The 24,975-nt window shown below is 30.7% G+C and overlaps 1 protein-coding gene across 1 annotated transcript; it reads right to left on the bottom strand.

The window, feature by feature from the left end:
* Nucleotides 1-3,038: 3,038 nt before the first annotated feature.
* Nucleotides 3,039-6,177, bottom strand: LOC129884634 (WAT1-related protein At1g09380-like). Its single transcript, XM_055958916.1, has 7 exons — nt 5,840-6,177; nt 5,129-5,191; nt 4,616-4,732; nt 4,269-4,515; nt 3,778-3,933; nt 3,503-3,654; nt 3,039-3,413 (listed from the first exon to the last, which is right to left on the bottom strand). Exons 1-7 carry the CDS (start codon nt 6,013-6,015, stop codon nt 3,221-3,223), a joined length of 1,104 nt encoding a protein of 367 aa, XP_055814891.1. The 5' UTR covers nt 6,016-6,177; the 3' UTR covers nt 3,039-3,220.
* Between the last annotated feature and the right edge of the window lie 18,798 nt (nt 6,178-24,975).

The raw sequence follows: 24,975 nt of genomic DNA, 5'->3' as shown, positions 1-24,975 counted from the left end.
TTCCCCTGACTAGCTAATATATATTATACACTCATTTCAAATCACACGTCTATTTTTCACAACTTAGGTCAGCACAGTGGAGAAAAAACATAAAAGTCCTGAAAATTAAATTTCCCTTGAGGGACCTAGCTATATATATTATACACTCATTTCAAATCACACGTCTATTTTTCCTTTAATTAAAAGTTAAATCTTAGTCTGAAAATATGGCTTTTTCAAGAATCATTACTTTGGGGGAAAGGACAAAAGTTATAAAAAGGAAACCAATTAAAGCCAAGAACATGCGTGAAGCAATTAAATATACACCACGACGTGTCTGCTATCCAAAAAAGATTTATTAAAAAAAAAAGGAAAACGAGTGCATTGGAAGTAATGGAAAAAAAAAAGGTGCTCTATACACCACGACGTGTCTGTTATCCAAAAGATATTTATTAAAAAAAAGAAGGAAAACGAGTGCATTGGAAGTAATGGGAAAAAAGAAGGTGGACCAAGTAATAATTAAAAAGAAAAAAGTTTAAAATGTCTTTGAATTATTGAAAATGGTATAAAAATAACTCTTATTTATTTATTGGGTTTAAAATGTCCTTGATATTCACCTTTAGGTCCAAAAATGACATTTTATTTAACAGAAAAGGGCATAAGGGGCATTTTGTACAATTTTCAATAGTTTGAAGGTATTTTATGCCTTTTTCCGTAATTAAAATTTTGTTAAATAAATTTTAATTTATAGTTAATTTTAAATAATTAAATTGTAACCAATAGATGACTATCACATATTTAAAAAAAATTATTCAAATTATTTAATTAAAATTTTGTTAAATAAATTTTAATCTATAATTAATTTAAATAATTAAATTGTAGCAAATAGATGGCCACCACCTGTTTAAAAAATTATTCAAATTATTTAAATTAAAATTTTGTTAAATAAATTTTAATTTATAATTAATTTAAATAATTAAATTATAGCAAATAGATGGCCACCACCTATTTAAAAAAATATTTAAATTAAAATTTTGTTAAATAAATTTTGATTTATAATTAAATTGTAATCAATAGATGGCCACCACGTGTTTAAAAAATTATTCAAATTATTTAGTTAAAATTATATTAAAGAAATTTTGATTCATAATTAATTTTAAATAATTAAATTGTAACCAAAAGATGGCCGACACGTATTTAAAAAATTATTTAATTAAAATTATGTTTAAAAAAAATTATTTTTGGAACTAAAGATGGATGATTATCATATAAAATTCTGAAAATTAATGCCTCTGACATCCACCTTTAGTGTAACGACCTATTAGGTCGTTTTGAGAACTAGAATTTATTTTATGAAAGACTCGTTCCGTAAATTTTTAATGGAAATTTGAATTATTCGATAATCATAGTTATTTAGTTGTGGGATAAATTTAAATAACTAATTTAATTAGTTGGCTAAGTTGATAATTTATTTAACACTCTATACCAATTATTAAAGGAAAATGATGGGATTTATTAATTTTGATACACAATTAAGTAGAAAAGAAACGAAAAAACTGAGAGAAAACTTACCTGCGGCGTCCCACGCGAGCGACAACATTCAGGTAAAGTTGCAAATTGATGTTTCTGTAACTATTCTTTGATTAGTGATGGTCAAGTTATACGTTAATGTTAATATAAATATATGTTACATGTAAGAAAAAAAAAACTAAAATAAGTTGATTGTAGGATTAGTGGTAGAGTTGGTGAGTGCATAATGATATAGGATATGGCATATAATCATTATCAATAGGTTACTGTTCTATGTGTTATTTGCATAATGATATATGTGTTATTTTGTACCATTTTCAATAGTTCAAGGATATTTTAAGCATTATTTCGATAATTAAATGAAATTATACACAATTAAAAGAACTAATTTAAGAAGAGAAATTGCTCAAATATGCCATCGTATTTTGAGATAAGGCTCATTTATGTCATTCGTTAAAAGTTTAGCTTATTTATGCCATTTTCGTGTGAGAAAAAGCTCATCAATGCCATTATTTGTTAACTGAGATGACATAGATTAGCCAAACTTTTAACTGATGACATATATAAGCCTTTTATCAAAGTTTGATGTCATATTTGAACCTTTTTTCATTTTAAATAATAATTTAGTTAATGACGTGGCCGAATCATAATTGACCGCGTGTACAAAATAGTTTTGTAAAATGAAAAATATTTTTAGTTTACAAATAATGACATGAATTTGATTATAGGCTATATAATCCAGTTGAGAAGAAGCTTTTGAGAAGCCGCGATACCGTCTTCATGGAGAATCAAACCATTGAAGATATTAACAAAGTGGAGAAGCTGAAATTTTCAAGTTCAGATGGAGTAGTTCATCTGGATCAAGTTTCTCATACATAATATAAATAAGCATTTTTTAAAAAATTGATGACATATTTAAGTTTTTTCCGTTTTTAAATAAATCTCGATCTTAAAAGGACATTTTAAAATATTGTTGGTACATCCATTCATAGTAAAGTACATATTTTTTAAAATAATATAAAGTACTGATAGTGATGCTTTTGGGAAAATTATTGAACATATAGTTTAATATTATTATAGAACAAGCACATCAAAATTGGATAGAAGCAATATTTAGAATTATTGGAGGTACATATAAATTTTCTTTTAACAGTAATTGTCAAGTTCTTTTTTATTGGCCAAAATTGAATTAGTCTTAAATGTGTTAGAAATGAGGAATTGAAGCTGAGAAAACAATTTTGACTTTATATATTGAGTGTGTCCTTTCTCACTTTTCAACACACTTTATTTTTATCCTTCCATCTCCACCACCCCACATCCCATGACCCTATCACGTAACCCAACTTTCTATATTATTCGTCTTGATAATACATAAATATTTTTAAGATTATGATTTTTTTAATGTAAGACAAACAAAAAATAAATAAGAAATTTACTTATTTTTCTAGAATACATTTTGTATGAAAAACATTTCCTTCCTACGAACATACACACTGAACCTTTTATAAACTGAATGGAAAATAATGACCTTGTAAAGATTTCTCGTGTGTTATTTTTCATTAAAAATGTCAGCATATTAAATTAAAATTACATTTCTACTTATTATTACAAGTAGTACTCCAACTTGCAAATACTCCATATATATGACCGATATGAAAAGTAGATGGTTTTCATATATTGTCCAATACATAATCATATACATAAATTGTACTCATAGTTTAGTTTTGGCTAATTCTGATGATATCTGTTCATTAGAGTTGGATAATTGTAATTCCAAATCAACTGATTTACTGAACTGATTCATCTTTTCTTTATTTACTTCAATATCCTCTGCACTTGTCTCCATCTTTTTGCCCCACAAAAAGCCGTAGAGCCCAGCCACCACTACGATTGACCCTAAAACTCTGATATATTTCAACAAATTAATGATCGTATTAAAATGCTAAATGTTTACAATATGAAAAGATCAAAGTATTTGGCTTTATATGCTTACACGCCAAGGTATAATTTCTCACGAAGCAAAGTCCAACTGAGAAATGCGGAAATAACTAACAGCAATGGATTGAACATTGAGACATATAAAGGACCTTTTTTCTCAATGCACCATGAGCTCAGAAAAAATACCAGCGATGTACTCACAGCCCCCTATTAATCTCAACATCAAATAAAACTTAATCATTATCATAAACAAATTTTTAGCATCTTAAATTATACCATATATAAAATTCTTTATATAAGTTAAATAGATAAAGAAAAAAAGAGGCGTACATTATAGACAACAGAGATAGCTCTAATGGGATTTAAAGCCCATTCAGAAAGTTTAGGAACGACGCAAAAGCCAATGATAACACTCTCCACACTTGCCATTAAGCACATCAACGTTATGCATGTGTAGGGAGCTGCATACTTCTCGTTTACCCTTGTCTAATTTAACCCACAAAAATAACAACAAAAAGATTGTTAGAACAAAATTTTTATTTTTCAAAACATAATAATAAGAAAAAATAAATTGCTAATGTATCTAACTTAAATCTTTTGTGGGAAGCTTGGAGTGATTTTGTTTATCTTCTAAGATATTTTTACCAACTAACAATTTCTTGTACATGATCGCTGATAATTCATATAACTGACCTCACTTTATATGAAATTGCGGTCATGTATATATTGTTGTTTTATTATTTTAGATCACCACGTCATTTATAAATTATGAAGATATTTTGTGTGAGCGGGTGGGTGGGGGTGGGGTGCGGGGGAATTACCTGAATGATTAACCAAATGGCATAAGACAGACTGCACACTATAAGTAGAAAAGGTCCAAAAAAGAAGTTGGAATGGGGAGAATTGACATCTTTGTCTGTATTTTCTGCATATTTCCAGTGAAATCCCAATTGACCAATAACAACTTTTCCATGATATAATGACAATAACATTGCCCCTCCAACACATACTATTGTCCCCAATAACTTGGCTTGTCCTGCTATACTTCTTAATCCCAATTTTTCGATCCTGCACCCACAAAATTAAAAATATTTACAACTATTTATTTATTTATCATGTTCCAATTTGATTTATTTTTTTACTATTGAATTGTAGAGAAATTAATTACCCCAAGGGTACGGCTATGATAAAGGTAAAAGCTGGGATTAGATTATCAATGGCGGAAGCAATTATTGGAGTTGAATTCGTTAACCCAATGAACCATGCATATTGGTTCGCTGTTATCCTGCGATAAAATAAAATAAGTAAAATTGCGAGGATAAAATTATAACAATAATTACGGTTCAATTTTAAATAAGTTATAATTCTTGATATGATTCTAAATTGTTCATATATATCCTTTTTTAACCAGTAATTTTTTGGTCACCATCAGCTAAGGCTAAAATTTCATTTAAAAAGCCGTTTCACGTGGTAAAACCTCCTCAGAAAATATAAGATTTTTATTAAGCCGTTTGCCTCCTAACTAAAATACTACAATTAATTAGTTATTTAAATATGGAGAAAATAGTTCGTTTCTCACTTTTCTATTGTGCAACTCACATGCAAAGTATTGAAGTAAAGAAAACTTTTGGTGGAGAGCAACTATTATTTAATTTATTTCCTACAGAAAGAAAATTCTTACCCGAAAATAGAACACAAAAATATCTGGAAAAGAATTGAGAATGTCAACTTGGATCTATTTTTCCTGTCAAGAATAAGATGCATGAGTATATATGAGAAATGTAAAAGAAAAAAAGAGCTAATAAACAAACAATGATAAAAAAATTAATTGTGTCCCTCTTAACTGGTTTTGAGATGTAGAGTAATATGGAATGTCGAATAAGCTTATTAAAAAGAAAAACTTTCATTAGTACGAATTTTATTACTTTGAATATGAGATGTCTAATTAAGAATGAAATAATCTTTTTCATCCTATCATAATAGTGATAGTCCACTTGGCTTTAATTTGTATACTTCCTTGCCCCTGACGTTAATTTCGTGAGCTCATCTAGTTTAGAGAAATATGCATGTTGAATAGGGAATAAAGAAAAGGGAAGAGAAATAACAAAAGCTGCTATCTTGTTTTAGAGCACTAAATAATTTTAGAAGCTGAATAACTGATTGACTAAACTTTCTGTTATTCTTCGTACTTCAATACGAAAATGCATACTTTTAACGATATCTCTACATCAAATAAGTGTATATTTTGAATAACTAAGCTCTGTATATATAAATATAATTTTAAAAAATACCTCCATTATTTCTTACTATCACCTTTTCTCCAGCTTTCTCTTTCTATTTCCCATATGAAATCAATAAAAAATAGTTTTAAGTTGGTAGGAAGAAGCTATACCTCTCTAAGAAGAAAGCAAAGGGAGCAATGGAGATAGTTGCAAAAATAGGCCTATAAGCTGACTGAACAAAAGGATTCATGCCACCATCCATCACTAACTTTGATATTATTATCATTCCAGCAAAACCTAATTGCACAATCACCATTACCACAAAAGCCAACAATTCGTTCCCCATTTTCTTTCTTCTTGATCGATCGAAATCGATCGATCACCCAAACTAAACACTACTTCCAATAGTTCAATCAGCGCACGAGCTCTACTAAGTCAGAATCAAATCCTTTTAGGGGGTGAAAGGAGGAGAAATAAATGGTGATTGGTATCTCATAATAGGCGCAAGGAGCTATATATTTATAGGATAGGTCACCTAGCTAATTAGTATAACAAATATATTAAAGAACTACTACTCTGTTTTTACGTATATGTGTAAATATTTTAATGTTTAATCTTCTAATTTATATGAGTTAATATCTCAAAAGGCATTCAATTTTAGGAATTTATCTAGAAAAGTTATTGAACTTTATTTTGTATCAATAAAATCACTCAAGACCATTGAATCAATAAAATCACTCAATTAAATTTATCATTAATTAACTATATGACATAATTTATATTGATCCACCTGCAATTTGAGGGTTGATTAGACCCTATATAGAAGTATGAAAAATATAAATATGTTGATTAGTGTTGGAAAAATGTGGACTAACATAAAAATATATATGGTCAAAATAGTGGAAATAAAATAGGAAAAATAATGACACCAAGAATGTACGTGGAAATCCTTTTAAATAAGGAAAAAAACACGGGCCAAAAGGAGCAATTGATATCACTATAGTAAAGAATTTTACACTGTGTAGTCACTAGTATAATAATCAAAATGAAAACCACATTCAAAAGAAATAACACTCTTTTGGTTTACCACCTTACTAAAATATCGCTCACACTCTATTTTTCTTCACAAATTATTTTATCATATATAGTCTACAAAAATGTCACATCTCTCTAAATATTTTCTCTCTGTGAATTGGTGTATTGCAAATGAGCTGCGAAGCTCTTTATCCAGAGAAAGAAAAAGCTACAATTTCAACAATTGCTACAAATTAAATTTTCTTTTGACAATTTGCAGCAACTATTGTTGACAAACTTTTCTATGGGATGATTGACAATTTGTAGCAACCATTGTTGACATACTTTTTTATGGGATGGACCCCATATATCTCCCCCTCCAGTCTCATGTACCAGAAAGAGGTATCTTCGTCTTATCAGAGAGAGTTCATGCCAACAAGTTCTTTGCACAACTTGAACTTGTCCCTTGTTACTACTTTGGTCAACATATTTGCAGGATTCTCATTTGTAGAGATCTTTTCAACCTGCATAGATTCTTTTTTATATTTTTTCGAATTCAGTGATATCTCACGTGTATGTGTTTTTCCCTTGCATGGTACATAAAGTTCTTTCTCAAGTCTATTACACTTTGAATGTCACAATAGACAACATACTTCTTTTAATGCAAACCAAGCTCTTAAAGAAATTTCTTGAGCCATATCATCTCCTTGCCGACTTTAGTAGACGCAATATAATCAGCTTCAGTTATAGACAGTGCAACACACTTCTGCAACTTTGACTGCCATGATATAGCTCCCCTAAAAAAGTGAACAAATATCTAGTTGTGGATTTTTTGTTATCAAGGTCACTTGCAATATCAGCATTTGTATAGCGTTTTAAGATTGAATGTGATCCTCTAAAACATAAACATTTATCTGAGCTTCCTCTCAGATACTTGAGTATCCACTTTATAGCTTTTCAATGCTGTTTTCCTGAATTGTCGAGAAACCTGCTGACAACACCAACTGCGTGAGCAATATTAGGTCTAGTGTATACCATCGCATACATTAAACTTTCGACGACGGAAGAATATGGAACTTTGGTCATGCTCACTTTTTCCTCCCGAGCTGTAGGACACAACTTCTTGCTTAACTTCATGTGACCAGCAAGAGGTGTGCTACCAGGCTTAGCATTCTTCATATTAAAGCTCTCCAATACACGTTTAATGTACTTCTTTTGTGACAAGTAAATCTTCCTTTCATATTTGAGACGAGTAATCATCATGCCCAAATTTTGCTTGGCAAGACCCAAGTCTTTCATGGCAAATAACTCTTTCTTCAACTTGTCAATCTTGGAAATATTCTTGCCTACAATCAATATATCATCCACATATAGCAAGAGGATGATAAAATTATTGTCAGAAAATTTTTGTACAAACACATAGTGATTTGAGGAAGTCTGCTTGTAGCCTTGCTCCCTCATAAAAAATTCAAACTTCTTGTACCACTGTCTAGAAGCTTACTTTAGCCTATAGAGGCTCTTTTTGAGTTTGCACATAAATTTTTTTAGCCATTTACTTTGAAGCCCTCATATTATTCCATATAAATCTCATCTTCTAGGTCACTGTGAAGAAAAGGTATTTTCACATCTATTTGCTCAACCTCTAAATTAAGTTTCACATCCATCAGCTCAATCTCTAAATTAAGACTAGCATCCAAATCAAGAACTTTACGAATCGAGGACATTCTCACGAAAGGAGAGAATATTTCGTCAAAGTCAATACTCCTTCTTTGACCAAATCCCTTAATAACCAATCTAGCTTTGTATCTGGGCTTCAAGTTGTGTTCTTCTATTTTTACTTTGAACACCCACTTGTTCTTCAAAGCTCTCATGCCCTTAGGCAATTTCACCAACTCATAAGTGTGGTTTTTATGCAAAAATTTCATCTCATATTGCATGGCTTCAATCCATTGATCCTTATTCTCATCTTCCATGCCTCCTCATAACACAGAGGTTCACCTCTTCAGTAAGCAACACATACTCATTAGGCGAATAATAAGATGAAGGAATACGCTGTCTTGTGGACCTCCTAAGAGGAATATTTGATCCGTCCACAACTTCATGAGCAGGAGCATCATCAATAATAACATCATTGTTATCATCAACATCAACATATTGATTCTGAGCATCACCGTGATCATCAAGCCCACCAACGTTATACACACTTGAATGAGAAACTTGATTCAAGATGAACTACTCCATCTAAACTTGAAAATTCCATCTTTTTCGCTTTGTCAATATCTTCAATGGTTTGATTTTCCATAAAGACTATATCGGGCTTCTGACAGGCTTCTTCTCAACTGGATCATAGCCTATAACCAAATTCATCAAGGCCATATCCAACAAAGATGCACTGTCTTGTTTTTGCATCTAACTTTGACCTCTTATTTTTCAGCACATGTATAAAGGCTTTGCAACCAAATACTTTCAAATGGGTATAGAAAACATCCTTTTCATACCAAACTATATTTGGAACATCACTTTGCAAAGCAACAACAATAGATAAGTTAATAACATGTGTAGCGGTCAATAAGGCCTCACCCTAAAAAAAATTCGGCAACTTTGCTTCAGAAAGAAAACAGCTAACTCTTTCCACCAATGTCCTTTTCATCCCCTCAGAAAACCCATTAAGCTGAGAAGTCTTAGGAGGAGTCTTCTGGTGTCTAATACCTTGATGCTTGCAGTATTTGTCAAATGGTCCACAATATTGACTATCATTATCAGTTTGAATACATTTCAGTTTTCTTCTAGTTTCCCTTTCAAATGAAGCCTGAAACTGCTTAAAGACACTTAACACTTGTTCTTTAATTTTTAAGACATAGACTCAAAGCTTTTTTGAGTAGTCATCAATGAAAGTGACAAAGTACAGTGCACCACCCAAAGTCCTTATCTTTAATGGACCGCATAAATCAGAGTGCACCGACTTAAGTAACTTTGTCTTTCTTGAAGGAAGGTTAGACTTAAAGAAAACTCTATTTTGTTTTCTAGTCAAGTTGTGCTCACACTTTTTTAATTTAGCACTTTGGAAATCTGATAATAATTTCTTCTTGGCCAAAATAATAAGTTATTTCTCACTGATATGGCTAAGCCTCTTGTGCCATAACGTTGAAGAGTTATCGCTCTCAAATGCATTCACCATATTAGCACAAGTAGAAGTTGTAATTTAGTATAGACCACGATGTTTGTTACCACGGGCCAAAACAAAGGAACCCTTAATGAGTTTTCACTTTCCACCGTCAATAGTACTAACATATCCTTCATCATCTAGAACACCAACAAAAATTAGGTGCAGATGAATATCAGGTGCATGTTTTACATTGTTCAAAATAATTTAGTTCTAACACTAGTTTTCAAACAAATTGTACCAACACCAACCACTCTAAATACAGTCTCATTACCCATATTCAGGGTACCAAAGTCACCAAGAGTATAGAATGAGAAAAGATCATTTCTTTATGTCATATGAGATACGGCACCAGTGTCCACAACCTAGCTTGACTCATCATAAGAAATATTTATCATGTCTGCATCAAGAACAATAACAAGATCTTCAGTAGAGATGGTGGCTAGGTAATTTTCAGAGTTTTCTTCTTTATTTTTTTCTCTGTCTTTGTTTTTCCTCTTCAATTCTTGGCAAAACTTCTTTGTGTGCCTTTTCATGCCATAATGATAACACTCAATATCCTTAAGTCTGCTTCTTCTGTGTTCTTTATTTTGAGAACCACGATTTTTATTTCTCTCCTGAAGCCAGTTACCAGGACATCTGATGAAGAAAAAAACTTGAGATTTTTTTCTTATCTCTTTTTTCAAGACACTATTCTTGGCTGAATCCATAGAGATGACACTATTCAGAGCAAAATTTAACAATGAAATTCTAAATATTTCCCAAGAGTCTGGTAGGGAACCAAGTAGAAGCAAGCTTTGAATTTTTTCGTCAAATTTAATGCCCATAGTAGATAACTGATTAATGATTCCCTGAAAATTATTCAGGTGATCTGTCATTGGAGTAACATTATTATATTTTAAACTTAACAACTGCTTTATTAAGAATATTTTATTGTTCCCAGTCTTTCAAGCATACAAGCTTTCAAGATGCTTTCATATGGTACGAGCATGTGTCTCCCCAGAAATATGTTTCAACACATTATCATCAACTCATTGCTTTTGACATAAAGTAAATCTTCCATTTATCCTTTTCAAATGGCATAATTAACACCATTCAAAGTAACAATTCTACTAGTGTTGGCTTCCATCATTTTCTCCCCAAAAATATATAACTATTGCAAATCAAAGTAAATCTTTTATGATGTGGAAGTTCAGACTATGCTGCAGCCACAGAGCATACTCAGATAAAACTTTGCTCTGATACCAGTTTGTTGGAAAGACTCGGACTAACACAATAATATATATTGTTAAAAGGTGAAAATAAAATGGAAAAAATAATGACACCAAGAATTTACGTGGAAATCCTTTTAAATAAGGAAAAACCTAGGGGCCAAGAGGAGCAACTGATATCACTATAGTAAAGAATTTTATACCGTGTAGTCACGAGTACAATACTCAAAATGACTTCTACACACTCAAAAAGAATAACACTCTTTTGGTTTACCATCTTACTAAAATATCGTTCATATTCTATTTTTCTTCACAGACTATTTTATTATATATAGTCTATAAAAATCTCACAACTCTCTAAATATTTTCTCTCTGTGAATTGGTGTATTGTAAATGAGCTGCTAAATTCTTTATATAGAGAAAGAAAGAGCTACAATTTCAGTAATTATTGCAAATTAAATTTTCTTTTTACAATTTACAACAACTATTGTTGACAAACTTTTCCATGGATGGTTGACAATTTGCCACCAGCATTGTTGACAAGCTTTTCCATGAGATGGACCCCACAATTAGGCCCCATATATATGCATTAGAGGGTTGATTAGGCGCCACTTTTGCTACTTGAAAATTATTGGGCTGCCAATTTTATGATTGAATTAGGTTCATGATCCTTTCATTTACAAAAGCACATAGAATGATCAAATCAATACATTAAGAGTTTGTTTGGTATGGTTCCATAAATGTTATTCCATACTAATTGTTCTTCCCACCGACTACCCTCTAACACACCTTACCCTCATCCCACCTTCCATAGCTTGACTTGAACTCCCCAAGCTCATAGTATTTGTCTAGATTATATATAATCAAGTTTGAGATATATTGTTTTATGTACGTTTCAAATACAAGAAAATAAGTGAAGATACCACTTATATTTCAGGAAAACATCATGCAAAAGAAAATTTGAAAAAAAAATTCATTTCTACCAAACACACTAGTTTTCGAATTTTAAAGAAAAGAGATGATCCACTTTGGAAATCTTACGGAAACTGCTTTACCACGATCATTTGTAGGAAATTTTTATAGCTTGAGGCATGTCAAGAGGCACTGTCCTTAAGAATATTTCACCTGATATAAACAAGCTTTTCTATTACAAAATTAGGAACCAAAATCTAACAAAAATTATACAAAAGAAAATCCAACATAACAAAGTATAGGTGGAAGAATTAGAAGGAAGAATTTGTGTTCCTCTCTAATCTCGTAAAAAGAATACTTACATATATCTATCCCACAAAAAATGGCTGAATCTCCCATATTAATAATAGATAATGACCATAACAAAATTGGCCTCTTCTCATTATTGAAATGAATTAATGGGAATATTAGAGCCGAATCCAAACAAGACTATTAAGGACATTTAATAGTCATTAGAAATATGTTAGAATAATTAACATATTAAATATTCATTAAAAGGTATTAAGGAATAAATCAAGGCATTTAATAATATTATTTCTTTTTGAGATATCTAGGTTATTTTCCTAACAATCTAATGGTCTAGTGTGTATATATATAAACAGCATATTGGAATAAATAAATAGATCTCCTGCTGCGGATCGCAATCACCCAAGAAAAACATATATAGTGTTAATTTTCAGCACGTTTGGCCATAAAATTTCAAAATTTTCAAGAATTTGAAAATCAACAAAAAGACATTTTCACTCCAAATTACTCATACAAAAATTAAAAATAACTTCAAATTATATTCATAGCCAAATAAAACTAGTCTAATTTTTAAATATTATTTTTTTAAAATTTTACAATGAAATATGGCGAAACAGTCGCTTTAGACAAAGTGAATTTTTGTGGGGGCCTTCCCTTTTTCTTTTTGTTCAATTCCTTTTCTTCTTCACCGCGACCTTCTCGTCATCTCCTACGGCAATAACTACCACCATTGATATGACATCTCTGAAATTTCCAATCTTGTTTAACACCACATATTATTTGTCTGCTAGCTTTTCTATATTAGCTACCGTTCAAACAAGAATATTACGGAGTTAATAAGTTGTCCGTAAAGTTAAGATGTGTAAATAGTTTTGGAGCTAACTTATGTATTTTCCCTATTTCAATTAAAGTTATCTTACACACTAAAGTATGACTTTCATATGTAAATAGTAAATACACACTAATTTAAATTTCAAATTTTGATTAATTTAAAAATAATTAAATACAATTATTAGTAAAGATGTAGACCCAATAAATCATATGTTGGGTTTAATTGATAGGTTGAATGAAAAATGGAGGAAAAAGAAGTTGAGAGAAAAATGAGTTGTTCCCTCTTGCTTTATGAAATAAATATTTGTCCCACATAGGTAGTGAAAAAAAAAGTCTTTTACTTAATAGTAGAAGCACTTCTTCATGTTGCTAATGGGTCAAGAAGAGGGTCTTTCCTCGCGTTGTCGTCATCGCTCGCTCGACTAGGCTTCGGCTTCGGTCAAATGATTTGGTTTATAATCTTTTTGGACCAAATTTTTTTTAATTTTTTAATTATTAATTAATTAATTAATTAATTAATTGAAAAATCCTGACCCGTGACTAATTTAAAACATTTCCTACCATTTTTTTCCAACGGATTTTTTTTGAAAGGTTGCAACTTTTTCTGAAAAGTTGTAAACCTTAAAGTTGCGACCTTTTGTCAACAGACACCTTTTCTGAAAAGTTGCAAACAGGCTATATATTTCTATTGATCCTCAGAATTGTTTCTTACGAAAATTTTTGATAAACAATCTTCTTCTTCTTCTTTTCTGCACTTTCTAAAAACACGTGTAATATACTGTTTTCGAGTGGTTCGCAGTCACCATAATTTGTTGTACCGCTATTCTGGTAAGTAAATTGTTCTATTCTTGGAGGAAAGATTCCAAAACCTCGGGTACGTTGAGGGGAATAGTTTCCTTAAGGACATACTGTGCATTCAGTGGGCTCGATTTCTGTTCTTACATAATTTTTCAGATACTGTTCTTATTTTCAATTTCTGTCAAATTTCTATCTTTTATTTTTAAAAATTATTATTACTATTTTAATATTTTACAATACAGTTTACTAACATCATATACGGTAAATGGACATATCAAGAACTGCGAATGATTGAATAGAGAACTAAAAGAAGACTTGGTCAATTATTGAATAAAAGAGCATTGTAAAGATAAAAGATCAAATAATGGATCAATTAACTTTGAGTGGAATTTTGAGTCCCAAGACGTCGTGTCACACAAACAATCTATTTTTAGTTAAAGAGATTTAACAATAAGGATCATTTTAGCATTCTGCTCAAACGATATTTAAATTTTAACCGAAAATCAGTCATAATCCTCTTAATCTATTTTTAGTTAAAGAGATTTAACAATAAGGATCATTTTAGCATTCTGCTTAAACGATATTTAAATTTTAACCGAAAATCAGTCATAATCCTCTTTAGGTACTCAACTAGTACTAGTACAAATTAAAACAAGACGCTAAAAAAAATTGTTGCCTTTTAATGTATGCCCATAGTGCATGAAATTGTGCCTATTATTATATTTGAAGCTACAATTTAAAGTTTATGAATTTTAATTCTTTTAAATTACTAAATTTTTATATTAATAATTTATATCTAATGAATTTCGTAAAATAAATACAAAATTAAAATTGAAGTAATTGAACTATGCTGAACTTGTAACCAACACACAACTCTTACTTATTGTGCATAGAGTTAGGTTTTAAACGTTATATCCACTGTTCCAAAATTTAATGCCATTTTTATACACCAGTTGAGGTACGTTCAACGGTCATGCCATTGAACTACTTCCTCTGTTTCTATTTAATTGTCAAATATTTTTTAATTTAATTTTTCTTTATATTTGTCATTTTTGACAAATTAAGAAAGGACAATTTTTTTCTTCTTATTATACCTTCAATTTATTAACATGAAGTTAATGTCTTTGAAAAATGAAGTGAGTAAATATGTTTAAGACTCTATTAATTAATAGGGGTAAAATGATAACTCATAGATCAATCATTGTTTTCTTAATAGGTGTGTCAAGTCAAAATTTCACAATTAAAAAAGAATGGAAGGAGTATTTTTCTAGGCTTGTGTATGTGATGCGCCAGGCCGTCCATTATTCGATATATGGCGATTTTCGAGACTAGCAAGCTACCGTAACAGACTCTTCGATCTCTGAAAAGGGTTGATGATAATGCTCTTGAAGTCAGTTTTGATGATTTGACAAACTCAAGGAACAGGTAGAGGACCTGGTCCCTTTGAGGACTTCTTGCTGATAACGACAACAGACAAATAGTACATAATAGATTCTACCAAGTCTGAAGGTCTATATGTACACGGCCGAGTCTAGTGCAGAAGGCTGGTTGTCTAACCAATACAAATCATCCAACACATGGTATATCAGTGATATATACACTCTTTACAATATTTTTTCACTTGGATTTTTGAATCTGAAAAGGAATATACATACAAGCTCATGCTCTCAAGTATTGAAAATTTGCTCTTGAAGAAGACCAAGTATGTGATAGAATTATCCGTGTTTTTGTTCTTGTTTTTAGAGTTGTAATTTCTTGTCCTTAATCTTGTATGGTCTACTTCTTAATCTTTAAAGGAAGTTAGATCAGCTCTCATTTGTTATCTCTTTTGTTCATCTTGTTGAAGTAACTAGAGCTAGTTATAGAGACCATCTGAACTCTAAATCATCTAGAAATTTAGTGATTTAGGGAGCAATATAGTTATTGTTTCAAATCTGTAACAGAGTTGTTATAAGGAGTAGAGAGGGATTGCGAGTACAATTCCTAGGTTACAATAGCTTGTAATCTGAATCTTGGTTCAGTTATTCTAGTGAAGATTTGAGCTGAAATCATGTGGGACAGATCGTGGTTTTTCTCTCTTGAGCTAGGAATTTCCACGTAAAAATCTTGTATCTATTTTATCTTTCTGTTCTTTAAGTTTCTGCACTGATTTCTGATAAGGGACTTGGTCCCTACTGTTCTGGTGGAAGCATACATTCTAATAATTGGTATTAGAGCAAGTTTTCTCTATCTGATTAACACCAAAAGAAGGTCCTGAGAAGATGAATGCTTTGTACAAATACCCCGAAGGACAGAATATCAATAGACCTCTAGTGTTCATGGGACACTACTTCCTACTGTGGAAGGGAAGAACAGAAGCTTTCATTCAAGCTAAAGACTATGAATTCTGGACACAAATTTTTGATGGTCCTGAATATCCAATGAAGAGAGACAATGAAGAAAATAATATAAAAAAGAAAAAGATCAAGTATGAAGCGGATGACTATAGATCACTTGAAAAGAATGCAAAAGCCAAGCACATACTTATCTGAGGTCTTGGACCGGATGAGTATGCTCACGTATCCAACTGTATCTCCACAAAGAAAATCTGGGATGTTCTCATAGAAACATATGAAGTGGATGATGGAAGAAGTGATTTTGGTTCAATAGTTGCTCTTATGGCTCAATCGGATGCTGAGGAAGAAGATAAAGAAGAGGTAACACTTCTTGATCTTAAACAAAACCTGCATACTTATTCTGTAAAAAATTTGAGAAGTCTTGTTATCGTGTTGATAGATTTGATTATTGAGCTATCAAATGATAAAAAAAATCATTAATTGTTCAAATACCTTTCAAGATGAGAATCTGTCTCTAGTTCTAAATATATCAGATCTAGAATAACAAATAATGGTTTTGGTGGCAGAAAATACAAATCTTAATCTTGATATTAAGAAGTTGAACCAACATTGTATTAGTGGCAAAGATATAGTCAATAATATATATCTTAAGTTAGAAGGACAACTTAGTGATGCTAAAGTAAAGTTGGCTATGATTCTTGATAGAAATGTACAGCTTGAATAGGATCTAGCATTGACAAAAGAAGAACTTTTTAAATCACTAAAATGGACTGGTCACCAATAGATTTTTGAAAATGCCATTGATCAGAATAACAATGGTAGAAGAAGTCCAGAAAATTTCAGAATGAGTTTCTCTCACAATTCTAACGAAAAGTGTGATTTAGGGAACATGGAGAGTACATGGTCTCTTTGAGGACTTTTTGCTGATAACGACAACAGACAAATAGTACATAACAGATCCTGTCAACTCTGCAGGTCTGTATGTACGCGGCCGCCGAGTTCCAGTGCAGAAGGCCAGTTGTCTAACCAATACAAATCGTTCAGCACATGGTATATCGGTGATATATATATTATTTACAACATTTTTCCACTTGGATTTTTGAATCTGAAAAGGAATATACATACAAGCTCATGCTCTCAAGTATTGAAGATTTGCTTTTGAAGAAGACCAAGTATGTGATAGAGTTATCAGTGTTTTTGTTCTTTTTTTTAGAGTTGTAATTTCTAATTCTTAATCTTGTAAGGTCTACTTCATAATCTGTAAAGGAAGTTAGATCAACTCTCATTTGTTATCTCTTTTTTTCATCCTGTCAAAGTAACTAGAGCTACTAATGGAGACCATCTTAACTCTAAATCATCGAGGAGTTTAGTGATTTAAGAAGCAATAGAGTTATTGTTTCAAGTATGTAACAAAGTTGTTACAAGGAGTGGAGAGGGATTGTGAGTACAATTTCTAGGTTACAATAACTTGTAATCTGAATTTTGGCTGAGTTGTTCTAGTGAAGATTTGAGTTGAAATCCTGTGGGACAGATCGTGGTTTTTCTCCCTTGAGCAAGTAGCTTTCACGTAAAAATCTTGTGTTTATTTTATCTTTCTGTTCTTTATGTTTCTGCATTGATTTCTTATAAGTGACCCGATCCCTACTGTTCTGGTAGAAACATACATTCTAACAGTTCAGTTAATAGCATGACAGTGTCGTCATATGCATCATGCTTAATATTTTTGATGTGAAATATAAATTTATGTGTAAAAAATTATTAAAATTTCAATAAATAATAAGTCTCAATTCATAATTTTAGAAATACAATAGATTTAGTGCTAAAAAATCTTATAGATTGAATCCATAAAATTTAAAGGGAAAATTTCATATATGACAAACCTTTTAAACATAATAACTCCATATGGATATAGTTTCCCTAATTACTTATAATATCAAACATAAATTTGTCATTATACAAAAGCTGTAGCGAATTATACAAATGCTATACCATGAATTATTTATATACCAAAATATACAAATATTGTGAATTGTATAGCGAATTATACAAATGTTGTGCATGAATTGTATAGCGAATTATACAAATGCTATACAAAAGTTGCGAATTGTATAGTGAATTATGTAAACACAGTACATAAATTATATAGCAAATTTTTTCATTATTGTCCTATTGTTTATTTTCAAGTTGTGCAATTCATCTCCTAAAAAATATAAAACTTCATGAAAGGCAAGGGCAAATATGAAAAAAATATATCAAACATTTATCTTGAACTTTGAACAATTCAATTATTTTGAAAAATAAAAACTCCCCTAAAAATTCACTTAATATAGAGTAGAGGAAGTAATAGAGATGGATGGAGCCTTTGAATTATAGGTTCAATTGAACCTAGCTAGTATTTTTATACAAATAAATATTTATTTGTATATAAATTTTCAATAAATATTATATTTTGAATGTTTAAGTTAAACCTATTATGTTTAAATTAAATTTTGAACCCGTATTTACAAGTGATACAAAGATTTTAATAAAAAAAATATACGAGATATATATTCTTTATATAGTATAAACATCAAATATTTATGTACTATTACAATCGCTTGACAAATATACAAAATATATACACTAGTTATGTGCAAAATATTATATTATATATCATATGTAGAGAACAAATATTTATGGACTATTATTTTAGTGAAAAGCTAGGGAACTTACATAAATATACAATATTAAAAAAATATTTATCATTTATAGCAATAAAAAAAAATCACTGAACACTTATAATATATTTATAATACAATTTTAATACATATTGCTGAGAACTATTTATAAAATATATATAATACAAGTTTTATAGATGGATAATACATTTATCACATACTTTAATAGAATTATAATACATTATGTCAGTTTATTACTATACAAACATAATATATATTTTAAAACACTTATAATATATTTATATTGTATACATAATTCACTTTTAATACAAGTGTAGATTTATCATAGTATTGCTATGTATTGCTATAAATGGTAATAAATAAAAAATATCGCTAAAATTAGTAATTAATTTTTAAAAAGCACTCAATCAAGTAATTTTTTAATGGAAAAATCTCCTGTCCGTCCAAACAGGCCCTTTTTTGAAAAAATAGTTGGGCCGGAAGTCGACTACATTGTCTTTCTCAAAGTTCTCTAGCAAGGGTGAAGTGATCAAGAGAAGTTGTCCCTCGTGATCAATCCGAAGCGCTACTAACTTTTCTTGACGATCAAGTAAAGGAGGTCCACATCATTTTTCCTGTGATGTGTACCTCTGTCTTTGAAGAAAGAGAGGAGGGGGACTAGTTTTGGAGTCTAATTTTTTTGATTGCATATCTAACTGACTGAAAGCCCAAAAATGTGAAAACTAAAGCCCATAACATCACCGACTAATTTTTTTTATTATTATTATTAAATTTTGATATTTTATTGATGAATTAATGAGAATAAAACGCCACCTCGGACAAAGTCCATTCCCTACATGGCTCATTCAACTAGGGAGAAAATAAACAAACAGCCAAAATAAAACACCTAACACTTTGAATCTCCCTGTCCCCTCTATCTATTTGCTAGAGTTACTCTCAAATAAGGACATTTTAGTTTATCACTATTAATAATCTTTCTTCCTGCTATTTTCAAACTATTGAAATATTGGTAGTTGCACCCTCCTTTATCGAATGCAATATTTGCCAAGTAGTCTGCTAGTTGATTTCCTTCCCAGAGAATGTGCTGGAATGTATGTTATTTGTCCTGTAAGGATGTTCTGATTTCTGTCACCATCTCTGTGATTATCTAGGAACATGACAATTTTCCTTCTAGAATCTTGTACAATAGCATAGAGTCTATTTGAATGATTATATTATTGTGTTGTTCCTACCTGCTATGTTTACATTCTTCTAGATCGCCTTCGCCTCTGCTACAGTGTTAGTGGTGTTTTCAATAGTAGCTTCATCTGCATACAATAAATTCCCTCTTGAATTCCTCAAACAAAAGTCATAAGAGCTTATAACTGGATTTTCCCTCGAAGCCCCATCTGTATTGTATTTTAGCCAGCCTACCGGTGGAAATCCCACAATACTCTTGTTACCTTCATCTTGGGACTGTAACCTTCCAATTGTTTAATCATATTTGGCCAATTACTAGGACATTTTATATTAGACTTCCTCATTTGTATCATCATGAAAATGTTCCTGGTAATATTATGAATGACTCTCTGAATTGATGTCTTCTTTCCCTCATGCTTCATTCTATTCCTCCTTCTCCAAAGCTCCCACATTATCAAGCTAGGAATAGCTCTATAGTATGGTCTCATTCCTTTTTTAACATTTGTCTCCCACCATAGAATTATCACTTCCCTCAAGTGCATTCCTTCAATGTTAAAACCTGCAAAAGAAAAAAAATAGGACCAACTCTTGTTAGCTAAAAAAGATCTCAGGAACAGTTGAGCAAGTGTCTCCTGAGTAGGTTTTTCACAATACCAACGCCTAGATGGGCCTTCCAGTCCCTATCTTCTCACTCTGTCATCTACAGGTAGTTTGAATTTCCATAATCTCCACATTGTAAATGCCACAGTAAAAGGCATCGACTAAAACCCAATTGTACCTTAAATGTGACTTACTTGAACCTATGATCCATGTAACATATGGCTTCATATGCCTGTCAAGTGCAGCGCCTTAATGCATTTTCAGAAGAACAAGCTAGCTTTGAGTTCAAGTAACATTTCACTCCTAACCACAATTCATTCGTTGATTCTTCAGTATCCAACAAGTATGCCATAAGTATTGGTAATTTGTGAATACTTCAAAATGAGTATACTATTTTTAATTGAGTATAGGAGTTGTATCATAATTCTCTCAACTTCATGTCGATGGTCCTATCTACAAGTTACTTTATGGACTACTAGCTCACGTAACAAATTATCCTAGAAAAAATATTGTCAATTTGGGGAAATATAGATTGACTGATAGTTCAATTCTTGATATGGAAGGAGATCAGTTCAATTCTTGATATGGAAGAAGATCTAGCAATTTCAATGTCCCACATGTATATTTGTGCTAAAATATTAATGACTGGCATATTCACTTAATCTCACATAGTTTAAGAATATATTTAATATTTTTCCGTGTATATTCTATTCAAAGATTCTCTTCCTTGACAATAACTAACAGCTTGATTCATGTAAAATAATTATTGATATGTAAGATACGGACCTACATGATATTGACTTAACCCTTCTTTACACTTTGTTTGGACGTCAGTTATGTATCGGTTCATAATGTATTACATTGTGTGTATTATATCGTACTATATTATTTTATTGAATACAATGTATCGTTATCCGTCGTTACATAATGTGACGCATCCATAATTTCAATGATAAACGTACAAGAAATTGTAGGGTATGGGATAGAACAACTATGAAAAGGTAGAGTAAATGATAAAATAAAATTATTAAATAATAAATAAAGACAAAATGGGAAGAAAATATTAAGATAACGACGCGATTACACCAAATTGATCCTTACACAAAATGAATATTTTTATCGTTACCTAACGATGTATTTAAACGATACGATACAATAGAATTTAAACAATCAAAACAAACATTGTATTTAAATCAATAATACAATACAATACAACAAGATAACAACCATCCAAACAACATTGAATTGTACTTTTCGCAACAACTTTGGTAAATTTCTCATTTCGCAACAGCTTTTATGCAAAAGGCAACAATTTTTTTTGGCGTTATGTTTTAAATTGTAGTACTAGTTGGTACCTATAGAGGATAAACCAACCACTGACTGATTTTCGGTTATAATATAAAGCAGAATGCTAAAGTGGCCCTTATATTACTCAACTTGTTAAACTTCTTCACAACAAAATTGCCAAAAGTTATTTATTTATGCTTTTTTTTTTGCGACTTGACGTTGGGGACTCAAATTCCACTCAAAGAATTGATCAAATATTTGATCTTCTATCTTTCAATGGTCTTTTATTCAATAATTGGCTAATTAAGCGTCTCACAATAAGATTTGGGAGCATGATTTAAGTTTTGAATTTATATCAGCACATGTTTATGAAATCTGCATAATTTTAATTTTAAATCCCAAATTCTAGTAGAATTTGAAGTTTCAAATAGTGATTGCAAATTATTTTTAAATATAAAACTTGGGTCAAATTTATAATAATAATAATAATAATAATAAAAGATCCATAATTTTAAATTTTGCAAAAAACCCTCATACTCGATATGAAGAGATTGTAGATAGTATGTACCATGTGAGAATTTTTATAAAAAAACAGTTAGTTAGTATTGTTGTTGATTTATTTGATCAATAAATCATTGTAAAGTTAAGTGTATTTGAAAGTTTGTAATAACAAATAATTAATCACAAAAATTTTTTTTATAAAAAAACATAGAAGTATGTGATTTGCTTATTCGGCGTCTTTGCATATTCTGATATCTTCTTTATGATATATGATTTGCTCATTTGGTTAAATTATATAACGGTTGAACGAAGTTTTGATAATTTTCACAAATCATATTTATTTTTCCATGCTTATAATAAAAAATACAATTTAAAAAATCTCAATTGCATGACCAAATAAAATTTCAATTGCGAATCAACCTAATTTCAAATCAAGTCCAAACGGCTCTAAATTTTCTATTCAAATAAAAAAGTTCCTTGCATTATGCTATAACCATGACCAATAAGCTTAAAATTCTCATCTTAACGATCTAAATAAAGTACATTCCACTACTTTTACTGTTGGGTTTAATTGATAGTTTGAATGAGAAATTAAGGGAAAAAGAAGTGGAGGGAAAATGATCTGTTCTTTCTTGCGTTATTAAATAAGCTTTGGTCCCACATAGGTGGTGGAAATGAAAAGTCTCCTACTTAAAAGTAGAAGCACTCCTTCATGTTGATAAAGGGTCAAGAAGAGGGTCTCCCCTCGCGCCGTCGTCGCTCGGCTACGGCTTCGGCTTCGGCTTCGGCTTCGAATTCGTTTTATCCCCTATCTCACGGAAAGGGAAACCTATAGTTTGTTTGATAGGCCCGGCTTCGGATTTGGATTTGGATTTGGTCAATTGATATGATTGATTGATAATTTAAATAATCCTGATCCGCGGCCCGTTTCTTTCCCGGATTAATTTTTTTAAAAAAATATTTCCCTCCATTTTTCCAACAGATTTTTGAAAGGTTGCAACCTTGTCAACAGGCAAATCTTTTCCCAACAGGTGCCTTTTCTTAAAAGGTGCAAACAGTCTATATATGTCTCTTGATCCTCAGAATGTTCCATACGATTTTTCTGAAAATAACATCTTCTTCTTCTTCTTCTTTCTGCACTTCCTAAAATCGTGTGATATACAGCCTTCGAGTGGTTCGCAGACACCAAAAATTTGCAGTACCTCTACTTTGGTGAGTAAATCGTTCTATCCTAGGAGGAAAGATTCCAAAACATCGGGTACTTTGAGGGGAATAATTTCCTTAAGGACACACTGTGTATTCAGTGGGCTCGATTTTGTTCTTACAATAATTTTTATATACTGTTATTATTTTTAGATTCTGTATTTTATTACTTTCAGAAGTTATTGTTACTGTTTAATATTTTTCAATACAGTTTACTAACATTTACTTGTCCATATTATGATAAAATAGATATTTATTTTAAAAAATTAAAAGAGAATTTATCACTTAATTTTTAATTCATTTTATAATTAACTATAATTAATTTTTAAAATATTAAATTTACTATAAATAAAAAATGATATAGTAAACTTAATATTAATAATCTTTTTTAAAAAAAAAATGTCAAATCAAATATGAAGGACCAAGGAATTAAGTAGTGTTCATGTGCATTAATTTCTAAAAGAGAAATCATGAATGAATAATTTCACCTGCAATCAGTTGGCAACCCCACAAATTATCAAGTGCGCCTAGTCAACGTCCATTTGTTTCTTTAGTAGGCGACATCTATAAATAGGACCTAAAAGCTATGCAATTTGATTGCGGAAAACAATTTTTTTACATAATTTTTTTTAAGCAAAACAACTTTTCTCGCAGCAGATTTAATTTTTCTCTTTTTTATTAAAGAAAATTGCAATTATTTAATGTGAAGTTGGTTCTATTATCAATTATTAAGCTGGAATTTTGAACATTTTTGTGATGCCTCAACGGAGGGCAGATCAACGAGGACGGATGCATCAAACGGAATTGATTATCTTTTTTAGGTTGACAAGCTTTTGAAGTGAAGTGTACGTGCATGATATTTTATATGAATTTCACATTGTAATACAGGAGAAAACTGAAAACCTTTATAAGACATAGCTCAATCATTTTTTCTTTATGTACTTGCTTTTGAAATTCGATGCATGTGGCTTAATCCAAAAAAATTAAGTCGTATAAGTCTAGATCCAAAATGGACCATATGTACCACATGAACTTTGATCATGACAATTTTTTTATGGATGAAAATTAATCATCATCTATCTTGCAAAGACTTTCAAGCAAAATCATCAAAACAAACTAACTGTAGTGTCCAAATTCTTCTTGGTTGATTAAGACGTATGAATTTTATAGAACTTTATCTTTATCTCTCACGATGAGATATCAGCCAAAAAAAAACATACTTATCATGATTTGGAAATCATAAATCCACTAAAAAAATATAGAAATTTCTTTATGTTTAATTTTGGT

The sequence above is a fragment of the Solanum dulcamara genome, chromosome 4 (genome assembly GCF_947179165.1).
Source record: "Solanum dulcamara chromosome 4, daSolDulc1.2, whole genome shotgun sequence".
Classification (NCBI taxonomy): domain Eukaryota; kingdom Viridiplantae; phylum Streptophyta; class Magnoliopsida; order Solanales; family Solanaceae; genus Solanum; species Solanum dulcamara.
The sequence above is the reverse complement of the archived record's forward strand: the minus strand, read 5'-3'. Positions and strand labels throughout refer to the sequence as shown.